This window comes from Budorcas taxicolor, chromosome 20 (assembly GCF_023091745.1).
Source record: "Budorcas taxicolor isolate Tak-1 chromosome 20, Takin1.1, whole genome shotgun sequence".
NCBI classification, from domain to species: domain Eukaryota; kingdom Metazoa; phylum Chordata; class Mammalia; order Artiodactyla; family Bovidae; genus Budorcas; species Budorcas taxicolor.
Window position 1 is genome coordinate 35,350,720 of NC_068929.1, and position 20,641 is coordinate 35,371,360.

The following is a 20,641-nucleotide window of genomic DNA, read 5'->3' on the forward strand; positions in this document are numbered from 1 at the left end:
GAAGTAAGGAGCTGTTTCCTCTGCTTCTGTATTTCAGCCCAGATCAAAAATCACACACATTGCTACTGTGTTTAAGCTACTGTGCTAAGTTCTCCTTACAAGGAGAAGAACTCAAGAGTATGCAGTCTGATTGAGGATGTTTTTCTGTGGTGTTTGATAACAGAAGGATACCATCACAAATCCAAGAAAATAAATTTATTAAACTTCGAAGGAAAAAAATCCACAGACATAAAGAAAGTTAAATATAAACTGCAGGACACAACTAGTCATACTAGTGAATAATGGCTTGTGTGGCCAGCAAAGTACCAAAATGACATTCGGAGACCGATTGAGGTATTTAGCTATTTTTGGCTATAGAAATGTTGTCAGCCTACTGTGAAATGGTAAGATAGTTTCCCCAAACACACAGCTTTAAGTTGAATTAGGTTCTACATAGATGAAATTGTCTATGAAACTAAATTATGTAGCTCTTAGAGAAAACCATAGCAGCAAGATAGCAGAAAACCTATTGAACATTTATTACAAGTAACATATTGAACTTTAAACACCCAATTCTAGTTTTTCTGCAAGAAAGAAGGAATTTAAAATTACCAACCATTAAGCTTATTTTCTAAAAAGGTCTGAGCTAAATGGCAAATATGCTTTTTAAGTTAAGCTAACTTTAAAGTTTTATTAACTTTAAAAAAAAAAAAGTGAGAAGCATTCATGAGTGAGATGAGTCTTCTCTTCTTGACAAACCTTTTGTGGAACAATCCCAATGCTCCTGTGAATGATGTTTAACTTATTAAGGGATTGAGCAATAACTTACAAATTACTCAGACCTCTTTTTCTTCTAACTACCAGCTTTAAGGCCAATTCACTCAGAGAGGAGGTAAAAAATGATGAAACTCATTTTACTGCTTTAAATAAATCCTATAAAAGATGTGGTGAGGAAGAAAGTTTCTGCTATGGGTTTAAATACATTTTTGAGTTATCTTTAGGGATTTAAAATCTTGGGGTTTTTTTTTTTTGCTTGTTTTTCATTATCACTAACAATGAGCATGTGTCTGGCTATCGGGTATGAAAGAAAAACCTACTTCTTGAACTTTTATTCCATAATCTGGTTAACTTCACTTTGACCAGCTTCAACTTACAAAATGCTTCTTGTTCCTGTTCCTTCCTTAGATAAATATGAAATACGAGACATTGCGGTGGAGGTTCTAAGGCTTGATTCTTATGATATGCATGCACTAAGACACTTTTTTCCAGGGTACTGCAGTGATTAAGCATCCTGGTCAATAGGAATGAGCTGTAATTTCTACTTCTCTTAGTATGTAGCCCTCTGACATGAACCAAAACTTGGGTAAGAAAAGTTGTTTTTTTGTTGTTCTTCTGTGTTTTTTTTTTTTTTTTTTTTTGGTTCATGGTAAGTTGATTTGTGCAGACATTTAAAAGTTTTCTAAATTAACAAATATTTGTTTACAAATTCAGATAAGATGAGTACTTTCCAATAATGCAGCTAACTACAATCATTTCAGAATCACTTAGAGTTTTAGGAGGTATAAAAAGGGCCTTGTAAAAAACTAGTTTTTCTTCAGGTGCATTGACCAAAGCATTAAACCAGCTTTAGACTGCAGTTATTACATTCTTTAGATGGGTTGGCATGAACTACAATACACCGTGTACAGTGTAATAGAAAATAGCCATGCTTAAAGTGTAAATTATTAAAAATATCTTTATCCATTTTATGCCAAAATAAATGTTTTATGTATCCAAACTATTTCTTGTCTTCTTACCTATAATTTTAGTTCCCAATTATAAAAAAAAAAATTAGCCTGTGCTATGATTTGCATTCAATCTTCCTGAACTGCAAAAGCCACCTGATTTTTCGCTTTTTCAAAAAGCATGATTCACTATACATTAAAAAACATAGCCATTCAATGCTTAGTAGCACAAAATTAACACCCACAATAACAAGACAATTACTGCCACTAAACAGTCTTTGAGATAGTTCTTTAAAATATTTACAATTCACAACAGGAATATTTATCTGATTAAGGATTCTTCTTATTTTTTTAATATTAGGTTTCAACATTTCAGGAAAAGGCATTTAGAATTCATATTCCCCACCCTCAACTCATCCCCCTCCCCCCAAAAAGTTTAAACATTGTTTTGGTTTAAGCATTCATGCCCCAGCCAACCCTGTGCCATTCAATGGGTAGCTCATGGGAAATCAAAGAGAAGCTACGGCATGATTCTGTTCAGTTGGTCTGTGCTCACATAGCCACATGATGAGAGAAACTCTTTGTCAGGCAAGGGCAGGGCAGTCGCATTGAGTACGAGGCCCTGTGGAGACTGTACTATATGAATGGAGGTATAATCTGGGACAGGTATCTCAGAACTTGGAACATGTTCTGCTGTCCCTGACCTCCCAGCTGTAGTGGTAAGGCTTTCTGTGGTGATGTAAATGTCTTCCTGGTTAAAGCTTGGCTCTACATGTGATTCAGCCTTGACATCAGGGGCCAGGGCAATGTACTTTTTGGCATCTACCTCACAGAAGTAAGTGCTGTCCACGATGAAGTTTGCTTGGCTGGGTGTGACCACTTCTGCGTGCGTGTCACACTGGGGGTTCCCAGTCTTATTCTTTTGGCCTGGGGAAAGGACCACATTCCCTGCTGGTGTAATGTCGCTTACCTGGGCATAAAAATCAATGTTTGCCAATGAACTTGGATTGCTGAGCTGTGTATGGACAGCTTGATGAGTTGACTCAGTTCCACCAATAGGAAGTGGTCTTGGTTTGTTTTCCTCTACTAGGATAACACTGGGCTGCTGGCTAGCAGGGGCAGCATCATTAGAAGGTGAGTTATTTTGATTCTTCTGATCAAGGCACAAGATATCTGCTTCCCCTTTTAACCTTTGTGGCTGAGCAACCTCTGAAGTACCATCGCACATGTCACTGACATGGAAATCAGTCTCCAGAATGTCAGGTTCATAACAGCTGGTACGCCCAGAGTCATCATCCTTTGCCCCAAAGATATTGAGTGATTTTTCATGGTCATTGCTTAGAAGTCTGTCTGTGTCTGACCCTTCAGTCTTCTCATCAGGGTCATCAATATCTAGTTCAATAAATTCAACCCAAGAGTCATCATTGTAGAATTCGTGTTTATAGTTGTCATGAATGGCTAAGATTGTATTCACCTCTTCTAATTTTCCTTCCTATAAAATAGAAAAGATCTATGAAAATAAACTCAAAACAATTGATTTAACAAATAATATTGAGTCTAATCAGTAACAAAATCATATAACAAACCATATAACAAATACATTAGTGAAGAACTTTTCTTTTTTAAAATTATTTTCCATTATGGTTCATCAGAGGATACTGAACATAGTTCTCTGTGCTATACAGAAGGACCTCGTTTATCCGTTCCATATGTAATAGCTTATATCTGCTCACCCCAGCATCACACCATCCCTCCTCCAACCCTCTGCCCCTTGGCAATCATGAGTCTGTTCTCTATGTCTGTGAGTCTGTTTTTGTTTTGTACATAGATTCATTAGTATCATATTTTAGATTCCACATATAAGTGGTATCATATGGTATTATGTCTTTCTCTTTATGATTTATTTCCCTTAGTATGATAATCTCTAGTTGCATCCTTGTTGCTACAAATAGCATTATTTCATTCTTTTTTAAAAGGCTGAGTAGTATTCCATTGTATATATGTACCACATCTTTATTCATTCATCTGTTGATGGACATTTAGGTTGTTTCCAAGTCTTGGCTATTGTGAATAGTGATTCTATGAACACAGGGGTGCATGCATCTTCTTGGATTAGAGTTTTGTCTGGATATATGTCTAGAAGTGGGACTGTTGGATCACTGTTGTTATTCAGTCACCAGTCGTGTCTGACTCTTTGCGACCCCATGGACCACAGCATGCCAGGCCTCCCTGTCCCTCTCCATCTTCCAAAGTTTGCCCAAGTTAATGTCCATTGCATCAGTGATGCCATTCAGCCATCTTATCCTCTGATGCCCTCTTCTCCTTCTGCCCTCAATCTTTCCCAGCATCAGGGACTATTTTGATGAGTTGGCTGTTGTCATCAGATGAACAAAATACTGTTGTTTCAGCATCAGTCCTTCCAATGAGTATTCAGGATTGATCTCCCTTAAGATTGACTGGTTTGATCTCCTTGCTGTACAGGGGACTTTCAGGAGCCTTCTCCATCACCACAGTTTGAAGGCATCAATTCTTTGGTGCTCTGCCTTCTTTACAGTCCATCTCTCACAACTGTATGTGACCACTGGGAAGACCAAAGCTTTGACTATACAGACCTTTGTCGGCAGAGTAATGTCTCCACTTTTTATCACACTGTCTAGCTTTGTCATAGCTTTCCTGCCAACAAAAAGCTTGAATCATATGGTAAATTCTTTAGTTTTCTGAGAAATCTCCATACTATAAATATTTTCCATAGTGGCTGTACCAACTTACATTCCAACAGTGTAGGAGGGTTCCCTTTTGTTCACATCCTCTCCAGCATCTGTTATTTGTAGTTTTTAATGATGGCCATTCTGACTGGTGTGAGGTGGTACGTTGTTGTAGTTTTAATTTGTACTTCTCTAATAATTAGCAATGTTTAACATCTTTTCATGTGCATATTGGCCATTTGTATTTCTTCTTTGAAGAAATGTCTGTTTAGGTCTTCTGCCCAGTTTTCAATTGGGTTTTTATTGTTGTTGTTGAGTTGTATGAGCTGTTTTCATATTTTGGAAATGAAGCCCTGGTTGGTCTCATTATTTGCAAATACTTTCTCCCATTATGTAGGTTCTTTTCCTTTATGGTTTCTTTTGCTGTGCAAAAGCTTGTAAGTTTGATTAAGTCCCATTTGTTTATTTTTGCTTTTATTTCTATTGCCTTGGGAAACTGACCTAAGAATACATTGATATGATTTACGTCAGAGAATGTTTCGCCTATGATCTCTTCTAGGAGCTTGATGGTATGTATGTGTTAGTTGCTCAGTCGTGTGCAACTCTTTGTGACCCCATGGACTATAGCCTAGGAGGCTCCTCTGTCCATGGGGATTCTTCAGGCAAGAATACTGGAATGGGTTCCCATGCCCTTCTCCAGGGGATCCTTCCAACCCAGGGATTGAACCCAGGTCTCCTGTATTACAAGTAGATTTTTTACTGTCTGAACTACCAGGGAAGCCCTGATGGTAAAATGCCTTATATTTAAGTCATCTGCATGTAACAGTTGGCCTCTTCCCTTCCAACTTGGATACATTTTCTTTTTCTTGTCTGATTTCTCTGGCTAGGACTTCCAATACTATGTTAAATAGAAGAAGTGAGAGTGGGCATCCTGGTCCTGTTCTAGATTTTAGCATGAAGGCTTTCAGCTTTTCACCATTGGCTATTACACTGGGTGTGGGTTTGTCATTTGGCTTTTATTATGTTGCGATATGTTCCCTTCATACCCACTTTGGTAAGAGTTCTATCATGAATGGATGTGAAATTTTGTCAGATGGTCTTTTTTCTTGAGATGATCATGTGATTTTGTCTTTTGTTTGTGTATCACATTGACTTGTGTGAGTTGAACATCCCTGTGAACTTGGAATGACTCTTGGTTGTAGTGTATGATCTTTTTTTTGTTATTGCTTTTGGATTTGGTCTGCTAATATTTTGCTGAGAATTTTTGCATCTCTATTCCTCAAAGATACTGGCCTGTAATTTTCTTCTTTGGTGGTGTCTTTGTCTGGTTTTGGTATCAGGGTGGTTTCATAGAATGTCTTTGGAACTCCTCTTCAATTTTTTGGAAGCATTTCAGAAGGATCAGTGTTGTTTCTTCTTTGTATGTTTGGTAGAATTCACCTGTGAAGCCATCTGGTCCTGGACTTTTCTTCATAGGAAATTTTAAAATTACATATTCCATTTTACCTCTAGTGATTGGTCTTTTCTAATTATCTATTTCTTGATTCAACTTTGGTGGGCTGTGATTCAAATCTGGTGGGTATGTTTCTGGAAACTTGTCCATTTCTTCTAGGTTGTCAAATTTGTTGGCATATAATTGTTTATAGCATTCCCTATGGTCTTTGTTATTATTGTGATATCAGTTTTTATGTCTCCTTTCTCATTTCTTGTTTCTTTGGGTTCTCTCTCTTCTTCTTGGTGAGCCTGGCCAGAGGTTTATCAATCTTGTTTACCTTTTCAAAGAATGAACTTTTGGTTTTATTGTCTTTTTTTTTTTCTATTTTTAAAAACCACTATTTTATTTATTTCCTCTTTGATCTTGATTATTTCCTTCCTTTTGCTGATTTTGTCTTTTGTTTTCTACTTTGAGTGGTAGATTAGGTTTTTTTCTTGTTTTGATGAGGAAGGCCTGTATAGCTATAAATTTCCCTCTAAGAACTGCTTTTGCTATATTTCAAAGATTTTGTATGGTTGTATTTTCATTGTCATCTTTCTTAAGGTAGTTTTTAATTTACTTTCATCATTGACTCATTGGTTTTTTAGTAGCATATTGATTTGTGATCATTTTTATTTCATTTCTTTTTCTGTGGTTGACTTTTAGTTTCATGCCATTGTGGTCAGAAAAGATGCTTGAGATAATTTCTATATTCTTTGTTGAGGCCTGTTTTTGTGCCCCAGTATGTGGTCAATCCTAGAGAATATTTCATGTGCATTTAAATAATGTGTATTCTGTTTTTTATGTATATAATGTCCTGAAAATATCAATTAGGTCTAACTGTTCTATCATGTCATTTATGACCCCTGTTGCCTTGATTTCTGTCTAGAAGATCTGTCCACTGATGTGAATAGGGTGTTAAAGGTCTCATACTATTACTGTATTCCTGTTGGTTTCTCCCTTTATATCTGTTAGGATCTGTTTTATGTATTTGGGTGCTGCAACATTAGTTGCATATATGTTGATGAGGATAAAGTTCTTTTCTTGTATTGATCCTTTTATCTTTATACAGTGTCCTTCTTTATTTTTTTATGGCCTTTATTTTAAGGTATGTTTTGTCTGACATGTGTATTGTGATTCCCACTTTGTCATTTCCATTTGCATGAAATCTTCCCCCATCACCTTTCAATCTGTGTGTCCTTTGCTCTAAACTGGGTCTCCTGTAGGCAACATAATGTAGGCTCTCATTTTTTCACACAGTCTGCCACTCTGTGTATTCTGATTGGGACGTTTCGTCCACTGACATTTAAGGTAATTATTAATTGATACGTATTTATTGCTGTTTTAAGTCCTGCTTTCCCATTGATTTTTAAATTTCTTCCTTGTCCCCCTCCTTTCTTTTTTGTGGTTTGAATTATTTTTGTATTATGTTCTTTTTGGTTTTTGTGAATCTGTTGTTATGTTTTAAATTTGTGGTTACCTTGTTTTTTCAAGTATGTATATACCATATTATATTCTACCTGCCTTAGACTGGTAATCATACAGGCTCAAACACATTCTAGAAAATGATTAAAAAATTTTACATTTTGTACTCTTTTCTCCCACATTTTAGGATTTTGATATCCTCTTACATCTTCATGTTCATCCTTTTGCTGTTCATTTGGGTTATCATCACTTTCACAAACATTAAAAAAAATCTGTATACTGGTTTATTTAGGTGATTTACTTTCTAACTGTGATTTCCTCTTCTCTAAATATTCTTACTTCTTCTATGTTTAGAGAAAGCCTTTCAGTATTTCCTTTGTCTGTGTGTACGCTCAGTCATGTCTGACTCTTTGTGATCCATGGACTATAGCCCGCTAGGCTCCTCTAACCATGGAATTTTCCAGGCAAGAATACTGGAGTGGTTTGCCATTTCCTTCTCCAGGTGTCTACCCATCCCAGGGATTGAACCTGCATCTCTTGCATTGACTGGTGGGTTCTTTACTAGCTGAGCCACCAGGGAGGCCCTTTAGGTACGGAAGTCCATTCAGTTCAGTTGCTCAGTTGTGTCCAACTCTTTGTGACCCCATGGACTGCAGCATGCCAGGCTTCCCTGACCATCACCAACTCCTGGAGTTTACTCAAACTCATGTTCATTAAGTTGGTGATGCCATCCAACCATCCCATCCTCAGTTGTCCCCTTCTCCTCCTGCCTTCAATCTTTCCCAGCAACAGGGTCTTTTCCAATGAGTCAGTTCTTTGCCTCAGGTGGCCAAAGTAATGGAGTTTCAGCTTCAGCATCAGTCCTTAAAATGAATATTCAGGAATGATTTATTTAGGATTGACAGGTTTGGTCTCCTTGCAGTCCAAGAGACTCTCAAGAGTCTTCTCCAACACCACAGTTCAAAAGCATCAATTCTTTGGCGCTCAGCTTTCTTCACAGTCCAACTCTCACATCCATACATGACTATTAGAAAAACCATAGCTTTGAGTAGATGGGCCTTTGTTGGCAAAATAATGTCTCTGCTTTTTAGCATGCTGTCTAGGTTGGTCATAGCTTTTCATCCAAGGAGCAAGCGTCTTTTAATTTCATGGCTGCAGTCACCATCTGCAGTGATTTTGGAGCCCCTAAAAAGTAAAGTCCCTCACTGTTTCCATTGTTTCCCCACCTATTTGCCAGGAAGTGATGGGACCAGATGCCATAATCTTCGTTTTCTGAATGTTGAGTTTTAAGCCAACTTTTTCACTCTCCTCTTTCACTTTCATCAAGTGGCTCTTTAGTTCTTCACTCTCTGCCATAAGGGTGGTATTACTTGCATATCTGAGGTTATTGATATTTCTCCTGGCAATCTTGATTCCAGCTTGTGCTTCATCCAGCCCAGCATTTCTCATGATATATTCTGCATATAAGTTAAATAAGCAGGGTGACAATATACAGCCTTGAGGTACTCCTTTTCCTGTTTGGAACCAGTCTGTTGTTCCATGTCCAGTTCTAACTGTTGCTTCCTGACCTGCATACAGATTCCTTGAAAGGCAGGTCCAGTGGTCTAGTATTCCCATCTCTTTCAGAATTTTCCAGTTTATTGTGATCCACACAGTCAGAGGCCTCCCTCATTCCTCAGTGGTAAAGAATATGCCTGCCAATGCAGGAGATATGGGTTTGATCTCTGGGTTGGGAAGATCCCCTGGAGAGGGAAATTGGCAATCCACTCTAGTAGTTTGTTTTTATTATGGATGCCTGTCACTTTTTTCCTCAGTATCTGCTGGCCTTATTCCCTTGATAAGGAGAGTGTGCAAGTGTGATAGCTGGTGCCCAATCCTCAGGTAATCTGTGGTGGCTCATGTGTGCCCCTGGAGCATGTGTTGGGAGCAGAGGTGGTGAGGTACTCCTTGAGTTTACAAGGAAGGTGGTGTCAGCTCATGACCACTCCTGAAGTGTGGGGGTGGGTAGTAGCTTGTGATAGCTCTTGGAGCTGGTGGGGTGGGGGGGGAATGCCTGTTACCTGAGAGCAGGCTGCAAGGTCCCACCCCAACCCTTACCCAAACAATGGTGCCTGGCCTCTAAGATGGTCCAGGCTTCCACCATGTACATCCTCAGGTGTGGTTACACCAAACTGCAGCCCCTTCGGGCTGTTTTTACACAACCAACCCAAGTCCTTTCCCTGGGTCTAATCTCTGAAGCCTGAGCTTCAGCACCCAGCCTGTACCAGTGGACATGGGTCTCTGGCTGGGGAGTGCAGGGGAGGAGCGCTGACCATCTGTTCAGGTTTCTCTACATGCTAGCTGCTACAAACCAGTTCCTGTGTTCTTCTCGAAAGCTCTGAAGCTCCCCTTCTGTCCTGGCTGATCTCCCCACCAGTGAAGGGACTTCCTGGGGTGGAGTCCCTTTCCAATTTCTTTCTTTCTTCTTTTGTCCTACCCAGTTACATGGAGAGTTTCTTGCCCTTTCCAGAGTTTGGATATCTTCTGCCAGTGTTCAGTAGATATTCTCTGAGGATCAATCCATATGTAGATGTATTTTTGATAAATTTGTGGGAGGAGGTGAGCTTCATGTTTACTACTCTGTCATCTTGATTCAGAAGTCAATAACTTTTAAATGCATAAGACATTCTCATAATTTTAAGGGATGTATTTTTAAAAACTTTTCCCAGAAGGAATACAAAAAATTAAATGTGATATATATAGCTTGGAAAAGGTTTCAACATAAGGCTCTGTTCTTAAGGTAACATTTAATTAGTGTCATGTACAACTTAGATATTTTGTTAATTACCTTGAGGAGATCTGGATCAATTCCTTTAATCTTTGGAACTGGAACTGGGGGTAGAATCAGCATCTTAATCCTTGAAAACAAAATTTTGTTTTGATGTAAGTTACTCATTCTCATCTCAAAGACAGAAATAAAATATTGACAATATTATTACTAATATAATATAAAGTAATATGAGTAATATTTGGAATAAGTGAATCTGAGAAAGAGAAGGAAAAGCATTAAGCAGTGAATGATGAGGCAAGACTAAAGAATGGAAAAAACCCAAACAATCCTCATCTAAAGTGAATTTAAATAAAATGTGGTTTTCCTATAACTTTTCCTTAATGTCTTTCATAAAGTTTCAGAATTGGGAGTTAGACATTTAATTCCATCTGAAGCCAATTTCCATGTCAGTTATAAGGAGGTAATTTTAATACATATCCATAATTTGTTGGGGAAGGGGAGGAGAAAGAGCCAATCCATGTAGAGATATGCACCCTAAAAAAAGAATGGGCTGAGATAAGTTCATACCACAATGCTCACATGAATTATAAAATTATCTAAGATAATCTCATTAGCCAGGATGTCATTGCATGGTTCATTTCAGTTAAATTTGAATTACTTCTAATCAGCACAGGTTTATATACACAATTCTATAATGCACTTAAATTTTCTGTTCCAAATATTTACATTACTTTTGACCATAATTTATTTCAATGTCTATCCTGCCTATCTTGTGCCTAAGGATATTCCCAGCACCTAGAAAATTTCTGGCACAGAGAAACATTGCCTGAATAAATCTGAGTAAATCATTTGTCTATTTCATTAGTGGTGTGAATAGAGTTTTCATTTTAAAATCAACATTGTGGCTCTGGAATAGAGATAATACATTCCAATCTGATTTTTGGATATCAGATGATATTCTACTCAGTGTGAATAAATAGTCTGGTCTACTCAATAGGGAGGGTGTCCTGGGTAGCTCAGCTGGTAAAGAATCTGCCAGCAGTGCAGGACAGCCTAGTTTGATCCCTGGGTTGGGAAGATCCCCTGAAGGAGAGCATGGCCACCCACTCCAGTATTCTTGCCTGAAGAATCCCCATGGACAGAGGAGCCTGGTGGGTTACAGTCCATGAGGTTGAAAAGAGTCACACATGACTGAGCAACTAAGCACAGCACTCAATAGGGAACCCATTCTCTGAATGTTTTCATCGCTTTTTAACCTAATCCAAGGCAAATTTCATTTGGTAAGTTGAATTTGAGTAGACTTACTAGTTTTACTTAGTGGGACAAGTGTTAAATTGTTACTGATGAACAGAAATAATAGGAAAAAAAAAGCATGCTATTAGTAACTGCTACCACTTTTGAATGCCTCTAATAATGCCTCCAAACACTGAAACTGTGTTGGCAAATTTCAGTCTGTGGGCCAAATCTGTTCTGCCCTCTGTTTTTGTAAAGCAAGTTTTTTTAGAACATGGAGTCAAGTTCATTTTACATATTATCTATGTAGCATAGTTTACATATTATCTATGGCTGCTTTCATGCCACACTGGCAGAATTAAGTAGTACTGACGGAGACTGCATAGCCCAGAAAGCCGAAGATTTACTGTTCGGTTATTTTAAAAACAACTTTGCCAACACTTGCACTAAACATTTCCTTTGGTGGTTACCACGACGAGGGAGGAAGAAGATATCTGTGGAAAGATTTAGAGATTTAAGGAACGTGTTCAAATCACACACTAATACTTGGTTCAGCTGGCACTCAAATTCAAAGCAGCTGACTCCAAAATCCATGCCCTTTGCTTTCTGTCATGCTGCTGGGTTAACTTGGTTCTGCATTTCTAAATAAATAATTCACAGGTTCTGTTGTTGTTTAGTTGTTAACTCATGTCTGACTCTTGCAATCCCATGGACTGCAGCACACCAGCAGGCTCCTCTATTCTCCATTAACTTCTGGAGTTTGCTTAAACTCATGTCCCTTGAGTTGGTGTTGCTATCTAAGCATCTCATTCTCAGCTGCCCCCAGTCTTTCCCAGCATCAGGGTCTTTTCCAATGAGTCGGTTCTTCGAATCAGGTGGCCAAAGTATTGGAGTTTCAGCTTTAGCATCAGTCCTTCCGATGAATTAGTCAGGACTGATTTCCTTTAGGATTGACTATTTGATCTCCTTGCTGTCCAAGGGACTCTCCCAGCATCACAATTCAAAATAATCAGTTCTTCAGCACTCAGCTTTCTTTATGGTCCAACTCTCACATACGTACATGACTACTCGAAAAACCATAGCTTTTTTTGACTATACGGACCTTTGTTGGCAAAGTGATATCTCTGCTTTCTAATATGCTGTCTAGATGTGTGATAGCTTTTCTTCCATGGAGCAGCATCTTTTAATTTCATGCCTGCAGTCACTGTCGGCAGTGATTTTGGAGCCCAGGAAAAGAAAATCTGTCACTACTTCCCTTTTCCCCCTTCTATTTGCCATAAAGTGATGGGACTGGATGCTATAATCTTAGTTTTTTTTGAATGTTGTTTCAAGCCAACTTTTTCACTCTCTTTTCACCCTCATCAAGAGACTTTTGTTCCTCTTTGCTTTCTGCCATTAGAGTGGTGTCATCTGCATAGCTGAGGTTATTGATATTTCTCCCAGCAGTCTTGCTTCCAGTTTGTGATTCATCCAGCCCAGCATTTAGCATGATACTCTGCAAATAAATTTAATAAGCAGGGTGACAATATATAGCCTTGATGTACTCCTCTCCCAATTTTGAACCATTCTGTTGTTCTGTGTCTGGTTCTAACTATTGCATACAAGTTTCTCACGAGACAGGTGAAGTGATATTTCCATCTGGTATTTCCATCTCTTTAGGAATTTTCTAGTTTGTTGTGATCCACACAATCAAAGGCTTTAGCATAGTCAATGAAGCAGAAGTAAATGTTTTTCTGGAATTCCCTTGCTTTCCCCACGATCCAGCAGATGTTGGCAATTTGATCTCTGGTTCCTCTGCCTTTTCTAAATTTAGCTGGTATATCTGAAAGTTCTTGGTCCACATACTGTTGAAGCCTAGCTTGAAGGATTTTGAGTATTACCTTGCTAGCATGTGAAATGAGCACAGTTGTACAGTAGCTTGAACACTCTTTGGTATTGCCCTTCTTTGGGACTGGAATGAAAACTGATCTTTTCTAGTCCTGTGGCCACTGCTGAGTTTTCCAAATTTGCTGACATATTGAGTGCAGAACTTTCGCAGCATCATCTTTCAGGATTTGAAAGAGCTTAGTTGGAATTCGGTCATGTTCACTAGCTTTGTTTGTAGTAATGCTTCCTGAGGCCCACTTGACTTTATACTCCAGGATGTCTGGCTCTAGGTAGTGACTACACCATCGTGGGTCATTAAGACCTTTTTGTATAGTTGTTTTGTGTATTCATGCCACCTCTTTTTAATCTCTTCTGCTTCTGTTAGGTCCTTACCATTTCTGTCCTTTATCCTGCCCATCCTTGCATGAAATGTTCCTTTGATATCTTCAATTTTATTGAAGAGATCTCTAGTCTTTCCCATTCTAGTGTTTTTCTTTATTTCTTTGCATTATTTAAGAAGGGCTTCTTATCTCACCTTGCTCTTCCCTAGAACTCTACATTCAGTTGGTATGTTTTACCCTTTCTCCCATGCCTTTCGCTTCTCTTCTTTTCTCAGCTATTTGTAAAGGCCCCCTGCCCCAGCCCCAGACAACCACTTTGCCTCCTTGCATTTCTTTTTCTTTGGGATGGTTTTGGTCACTGCCTCCTGTACAATGTTATGAACTTCCATAGTTCTTTAGATACTCTGTGTCCCAGATCTAATCCTTTGAATCTATTCATCACCTCTACTGTATAATCATAAGGGATTTGATTTAGGTCATGCCTGAAAGGCCTAGTGGTTTTCCCTACTTTCTTCTATTTAAGCCTGAATTTTGCAGTAAGGAGCTGATGATCTGAGCCACAGTCAGCTCCATGTCCTTTTGCTGACTGTATAGAGCTTTACAGGTTCAAAACCAAAAATGTAACATAACTCTAATTACAGGGAGCAAAGATCCCCAAATATGCTTTACTCTGTATGGGTCCCTCTTTTTTTTTTAGAGGATGATGCATTTAGGTACTTGAGAGTCAGCTGTCAGGGAAGTGTTGTTGTCTTTAGGCTAGGGTGGCACACCCTATAGCCTGGAGCGACCAAGGCAGTCATAGGGAGATGGGAATTGCGACAGAGAACATGTGCCCTTTTCGAATGGGATGGTTGGTCCTCTGTCTCGGGACATATTGCCATGCAGGATTATCAGCCCAATTTCACTATTTTTTTTTAATATGGCAGTGACTTAAATTTCTTATTTGGCGTGTTCTGGTCTTTGTTGCTGGCCAGGCTTCTCTTGAGTTGTGGGGCGTGGGTTCTACTCTAGTTTTGCCGCACGGGCTTCTCACTGCAGTGGCTTCTCTCATTGCAGAGCATGGACTCTAGGGCCTGCGGGCGTCAGTAGCTTGCAGCATGTGGTCTCAGTAGCTGCAGTTCCTGAGCTCTAGGGCACAGGCTCAATAGCTGTGGTGCACAGGATTAGTTGCTGCATAGCATGTTGGATCTCCCCAGACCACGGATCGAACACATGTCTCCTGCACTGGCAGGCAGATTCTTAACGACTGTACCTACCACCAGGGAAGTCTGAGATCTCTGTTTTTAAAGATAATCTAGTAATCTTGATTTTTTGTGTGAAAATTCCCTGTTTTAGAAACACTTTGTAGCAAAACCGTTCCTCAAAAATCAGAAGGGAAAAAAAAAAAAAACACCCAGCAAAATATGGATCTGCAGGCTGAATCTGGCTTTCAGGTTGCCACTTCTGTTTTATGTTGATTCAGTTATTTCCTTCCTGATTTAGTCATATAGCTTGATGCCTACAGTAAGTTGTATGGTGGGAGCAACAGAGTATAGAATAAAGATAAACTGGCATGAAACTGTTTCTGATCTTTATTGTTTAATTCAAATCCAAATTACACTATACATTTTACTAGAGTTGACTCTTAATGATTTGGATTAAGAAAGGGAGCAGTGGCTTGGTTTGTGAACTAACAAAATCTCAAGCAAACACAAGGAGCGCCTGAAATCCTTTATAGTCCTGAAGTTCTGCGGTAACTGACATAGTATCTCATTCTTTCGAGTTTTATTTTAATTGTTCTTTCTACACTTGCTGACAGCTATTTTCTACCATTTCCTGCTTTCATTAGAACATGGAAATTTAGACAATGATAAGGGTTTTTGTGGGCATATGAAAAAGGAAGATAAGTTTTCTGTTGCAAAGAATTAAATTCAGAACAGGGAGTTTGGCAGTACAAATAGATTTTCAAATTTTTTTCCAATTTGGTGATTTTGACCAAGTGTCATAGTTAAAAACTTCATTATTCATAGAAAACTATCTTTTAGACAAAGGTTAATATATTTCCTCTGTAATTCTATTTGATCAGAGGATGACTTTTTCTTCCAAATATTGTTAGCTAATGTAATTCAGCAACATAACTTTGCTTGGCTTTCGTGATGACTTGAAATTGACAACTAATGTTAAAAGTAAATTACTTTATGTATGTAGTGAGTTTATCTGCTGTAGTTATATATAAATTAGCCTATCACCTAACTGGACAGTTCAGTGAATTCAAATTAATCTACAGAATAATTTGGCTCCTTTGGCATTACTTAAGTAATGAATACATTTAAGTAAATAATTGTTTAGAATTTTATTTACTAACTTCCTCCCTCCCAAATTGAAAGCTGCTGTTATACTGCTTTATAATACTTGTATTTCTAAGATGACAATGTTGTTAGAAAGATAGAAAACAAAATTTTCCAGAGTTAATTTTGTCCCCCTGAGTTTACATTATTAAATTAGAGATGAAACTCTACTAAAAATAATCCTTCCTGCATTCACTTGGAGACTTTAAAGCATGCTTGACACTCTGTAACTCTAGAATTCTTTTATTGAAATTCTGTTTTGATATTTACAAATGCTATACAGCTTCAAAACAAAGTAAAAAAAATTCACAATATATTCATAATATAGAGCCTATTTTGATTTCTAGATGCCTCCTGGCTTCACCTGGAGAACTTGTCTTTGGTTTTAGATAGAATAGCCAACTGTCTCTGTTTGCCTAGATACAGAATTTTTAGTGTTAAAACCAGGAGAGTCCCAGGCAAACGGAGTGTTAGCTACCCTAATTCTAGGAGAAGGGACAAGATTAACTCAAGGGACTTAAAGCATATTCTAAATGTAAGAAACCGGCAACCCATACCAACCAGTAACTTTTCCAATATTTTGTATTAAAAGTTTCTGTAGTCTATACTGAGTTTCTTTCAAGAATGAAAATAGAATAATGGTCCTTACAGCTTAAGGGAAACTTAAACATCATATAATCCAACACCCTCAAATTACCCGTGAGAACATGGAGTCCTAGAGAGACAAAGGGACTCAAATGAACTCAAACAACAGTGGCAGAATAATAACTGAAACCTGCCTTCTGGCTGCAAGAGGATGAAGAATGGTATCCTCAAACTTAGAATTTTATCTCTGACAAAAGAAGGTAAAATACCAAACTGTAAGTATCCAAGCAATTTAAATAAACCCAAATTTACTTAAGATTGGTATCATATGAAGTCTAAAGAAAGGTTTTATTAGATTGAATTATCTAGTAGCTTTAGTTCACCACTTAAATTTTTGCTCTTCTATTAGGACTGTGTCAAACTTAGCCAAAGTCTCAAAGCTACCTCAGGGTCCTGGAATAAATATCAGTTCAGACCTTTAAGGTGCATGTCACATGGAATGTAGTCACTGGCCTCACCCTCTTAACATCCTGTGCAACTTTCCAGATAAAACTGAGACCTGTGTTGTCTCTATGTGGACTCAACAAAGATGTAAATGTATAGCAGTAACGTTTCACTGGGTTGATGAAACACTTCACTCACGATTCACAAAAGAAAACATCAAACAATAGATGGAAACATGGACATTTGCTAAATAACTGGCAAAACATATCAGAGTAGGTTATAGCACACTTACCTTTGCTGTTTAGAAAATATGAGTAAAAATAATGTCACTGTTAGCCCAAGTATTCCAAAGATAATAATTAAGAACCATGGAAACTGGAAATCTGAAAAACACAAAAATAATATCTCACAGAACTATGAATAGTTGAAGTTTACATTTCATTCTCCTGTTCCACAGAAAGCTTCCTAATTTGTATTCATCTAGTAAAGTCAATGACTTCACTTGATAGCCACTGAAATAGAATGCAATGACTTAGTATTTTCTAAGAACACCTCTATCCACTTCTTCAGATCCTTTCGTATACCAGAAAAAAGAAAAAAAGTAACAGCATACAATTTACACACAATCCATGTTTATTATATAAACAACCTGCTTTAAACATCTTATGTATTCAGGGTGTGTCATTAAAAGGCATCACTTGAGGGAAAAGTGATGCTTGTTAATATACTACTTTACCTAAATAATGTCCACTTTTTTTTTTTAAATGTGATCTTTAGATCTAGATCTGATCTAGACTGAAGTCGCTCGGTCGTGTCTGACTCTTTGCAACCTCGTGGACTGTAGCCCACCAGGCTCCTGTGTCCGTGGGATTCTCCAGGCAAGAATACTGGAATGGGTTGCCATTTCCTTTTCCAGGGGATCTTCCCGACCCAGGGATCAAACCCAGGTCTCCCACATTGCAGGCAGACGCTTTAGCCTCTGAGCCACCAGGGAAGACTCTAGACTGAGGATCCATCAAAAATATGGGGGCCAAGTTGTATTTTTGAATCATTATTAAAACTTCTTAGATATCAGGGTGTACATTTTTACAGCTTAAAAAGTATTGGTTGACAGAAGATCAGTACTAGGACTCTCAGATTTTAGTATGCTGTTCAGTTGCTAAGTCATGTCTGACTCTTTGCGACCCCATGAACTGCAGCATGCCAGGCTTCCTTATCCTTCACTATCTGCCAGAGTTTGCTCAAACTCGTGTTCATTGAGTCATGCCCATGGATTCAGATTTTAGTATAATTGATAGAAAATTTGTGGGAGACTGTTTAGAACAAGTGCCACAGTGGCAGAGGTTGACTACTTTTAAGATGGAATTTCCCTGGTGGCTCACATTGTAAAGGATCTGCCTGCAAGGCAGGGAAAGATCCCCTGGAGAAGGGAATGGCTACCCATTCCAGTATTCTTGTCTGGAGAATCCCATTGACAGAGGGGCTTTGTGGGCTACAGTCCATGGGGTCATAAAGAGTAGGACACGACTGAGCAGCTAACACTTTCCCACTTCTTTTCACTTCTACCATAACACTGCTTTACTGAAAGTAAGTTTTTATGCTGTGATATTCTTTTATTTTCTTATTCACATATTAAAATCTACAAGGGAGCTATTATGCATGCTATTAAGAATTAGTAGGGGAGAGAATACCATTTTTTTTTTGTTCTTGTGGTATCTATAATTTTATATCAATGATATACTTAGGAATATAATATAAAGCAAGAGTCTTTTTCCTTTTCTAACAGAAGTAAAAAGTTGTTTAAAAAAATCTTTAAGTGAATTAAATGCCATCATGATAAAGGGCATGTGACAAATATACTTTTTCTTAAAAATTTAATTTTTAATATAAATGTATTTAATTGGAGGCTAATTACTTTATAATATTGTATTGGTTTTGCCATACATTGCAAATATACTTTTAAGCCAGAATTTCCATATATCAAATACTGTTGGAAACAAGCCTACTGAGGAGAGCTTAGAAAAAATCGTGCTATAGACATTTTTACCTGTGCTATACAGTATCATGGGTTCTACCTGTACCATATGTGCAGAAACAATTGTGTTTATATAGGATCTTCAAATATTCTATGTCACCCTTGAGCACAACTAGCACATGATTTATCAAGCCTTCCTCCAGATAAAAGCCACACACAAACTTTCTAAAACCAATAAGCACCTGCCATTGACTAATGCTGATTCAATACTAGGCTTTCTTTTAGAAGCCACATAGATAGCCATCCATCCAGATTCAGAATTTCTTCTCTGTGTATTTGAAAAACCTTTTTTTATTATTATAAATGCAAAACAAATGAAATATTAGAAATACAGAAACATATAAAGAAAAAAATCACCTGAAATTCTGTTATGTGGAATTATCACCCCACTCTCCTCTATCAGTAACTTTGTGTCTCTTCTCCTCTTTAACTTGCACCTACATCATGACTTTTCCTGAACAATTCAGAAGTGAAATCCTTCTTCCTCTTTTGTAATGGATAATACCTGTTACAGGTAGTGAACTCCAGGTCCCTCATCCTGAAAACTGATGCTAATGTATATTGATCTGGACAACAGTCTAATAATGTAGGGAATGTATGCCTGTGCATTGACAGAAATTATGTTGGCTACCGTCTTAATCTCTTGGGTTTACCTTCTTCACATGCAGATGGGCTCATCTGAGGAAATGTTATCAGGAGCACCTCACTGAACTTGCCATATTTTTCAGTGTTTCGTTGTCGGGTTCTCACACGCACTTCATACTCTTTATCCAGTCTCAACGAGTACATCGGAACTGATGTTACCAATAAAGGGTCCATCTTTCAAGACAAAATATAAAACTTACTGGTTAGAGAGTCAACAACTCGATGCAATAAGCTCCATGAGGTGCTTCTGCATTTTTATTCAAAATGAATTTCTGGAAAGTAGGAAAAATTTTAAAATGCACTCGTGGAGTTTGCTATTTAGAGAAAGATCTAAGTAAGTAACTTAGTAACACATTGTAAATTAACTACACTTCAATTTAAAAATGGTAAAAAAGTCCCTTTGTTAAATAAATCACAGTCCTCAAATTAGTTCTGTTATAAACCCAAAGATATGATAGACTTGTTTAAAGAAATGCATCTCTATTCTTGCATTAGGCTGTCAGATATTCTACTAAGATCAAAGGATAATAGACTTATTATAGAGGATGGCAGAATTATAAAGAAGATTACAGATATACTGCCTACCCTTTGGAATATTACATTGTTATATGAAGACATCAGGACAGTAAAAAACATATTTCCTACTCTCTATGTCTATATCTGTTCTTTGGAAATCCTGGGTAGTCATTCATATGATCACAGAATTGTAAAGTGTTCTAGAAAAATCAGTTGTCTTAAAGTTTCAAATAATTCTATCAGCTTGTTCTATAAGGCTTAAAGTCATCTCAAAAATATATGCTATTCAAAATCTATGAAGAAAAGTTACTAGAGGCCTTTGGTAACAAACATCAGGATCCCACAATCCTGAAGGCCAGGCTATTCCTTTACTTTCCCAAGGAAGGTAGGTGAGATTCTCAGACATGTTGCTATCAAAGAGGTAGACACAACTAATGATGGGGTTTTCCTTCAAGTCAAATAGTCAAAGCAAGTAGTCAATATATGCTTTTTACATATTTTCAGATAGAACATCTTGCTCCCATTTATAGGAAAACCAGGAACATTCTTTTTCAACAGCCTGGGTTATTCAC

The 20,641-nt window shown here is 37.8% G+C and overlaps 1 protein-coding gene across 4 annotated transcripts in view; it reads right to left on the minus strand.

Moving 5' to 3' along the window:
• Positions 1-2,138: 2,138 nt before the first annotated feature.
• GHR (growth hormone receptor) overlaps positions 2,139-20,641 on the minus strand; it is a 293,752-nt gene continuing 275,249 nt past the window's right edge. For all 4 annotated transcript variants that reach the window (XM_052659050.1, XM_052659051.1, XM_052659048.1 and 1 more), the window contains 4 exons: positions 19,562-19,727; positions 17,166-17,256; positions 10,135-10,204; positions 2,139-3,195 (listed from right to left, as the gene is read on the minus strand). In XM_052659050.1, the coding sequence (XP_052515010.1) occupies positions 2,224-3,195; positions 10,135-10,204; positions 17,166-17,256; positions 19,562-19,727 (1,299 nt within the window). In that variant the 3' untranslated portion in view covers positions 2,139-2,223. The remainder of the gene's footprint in view (positions 3,196-10,134; positions 10,205-17,165; positions 17,257-19,561; positions 19,728-20,641) is intronic.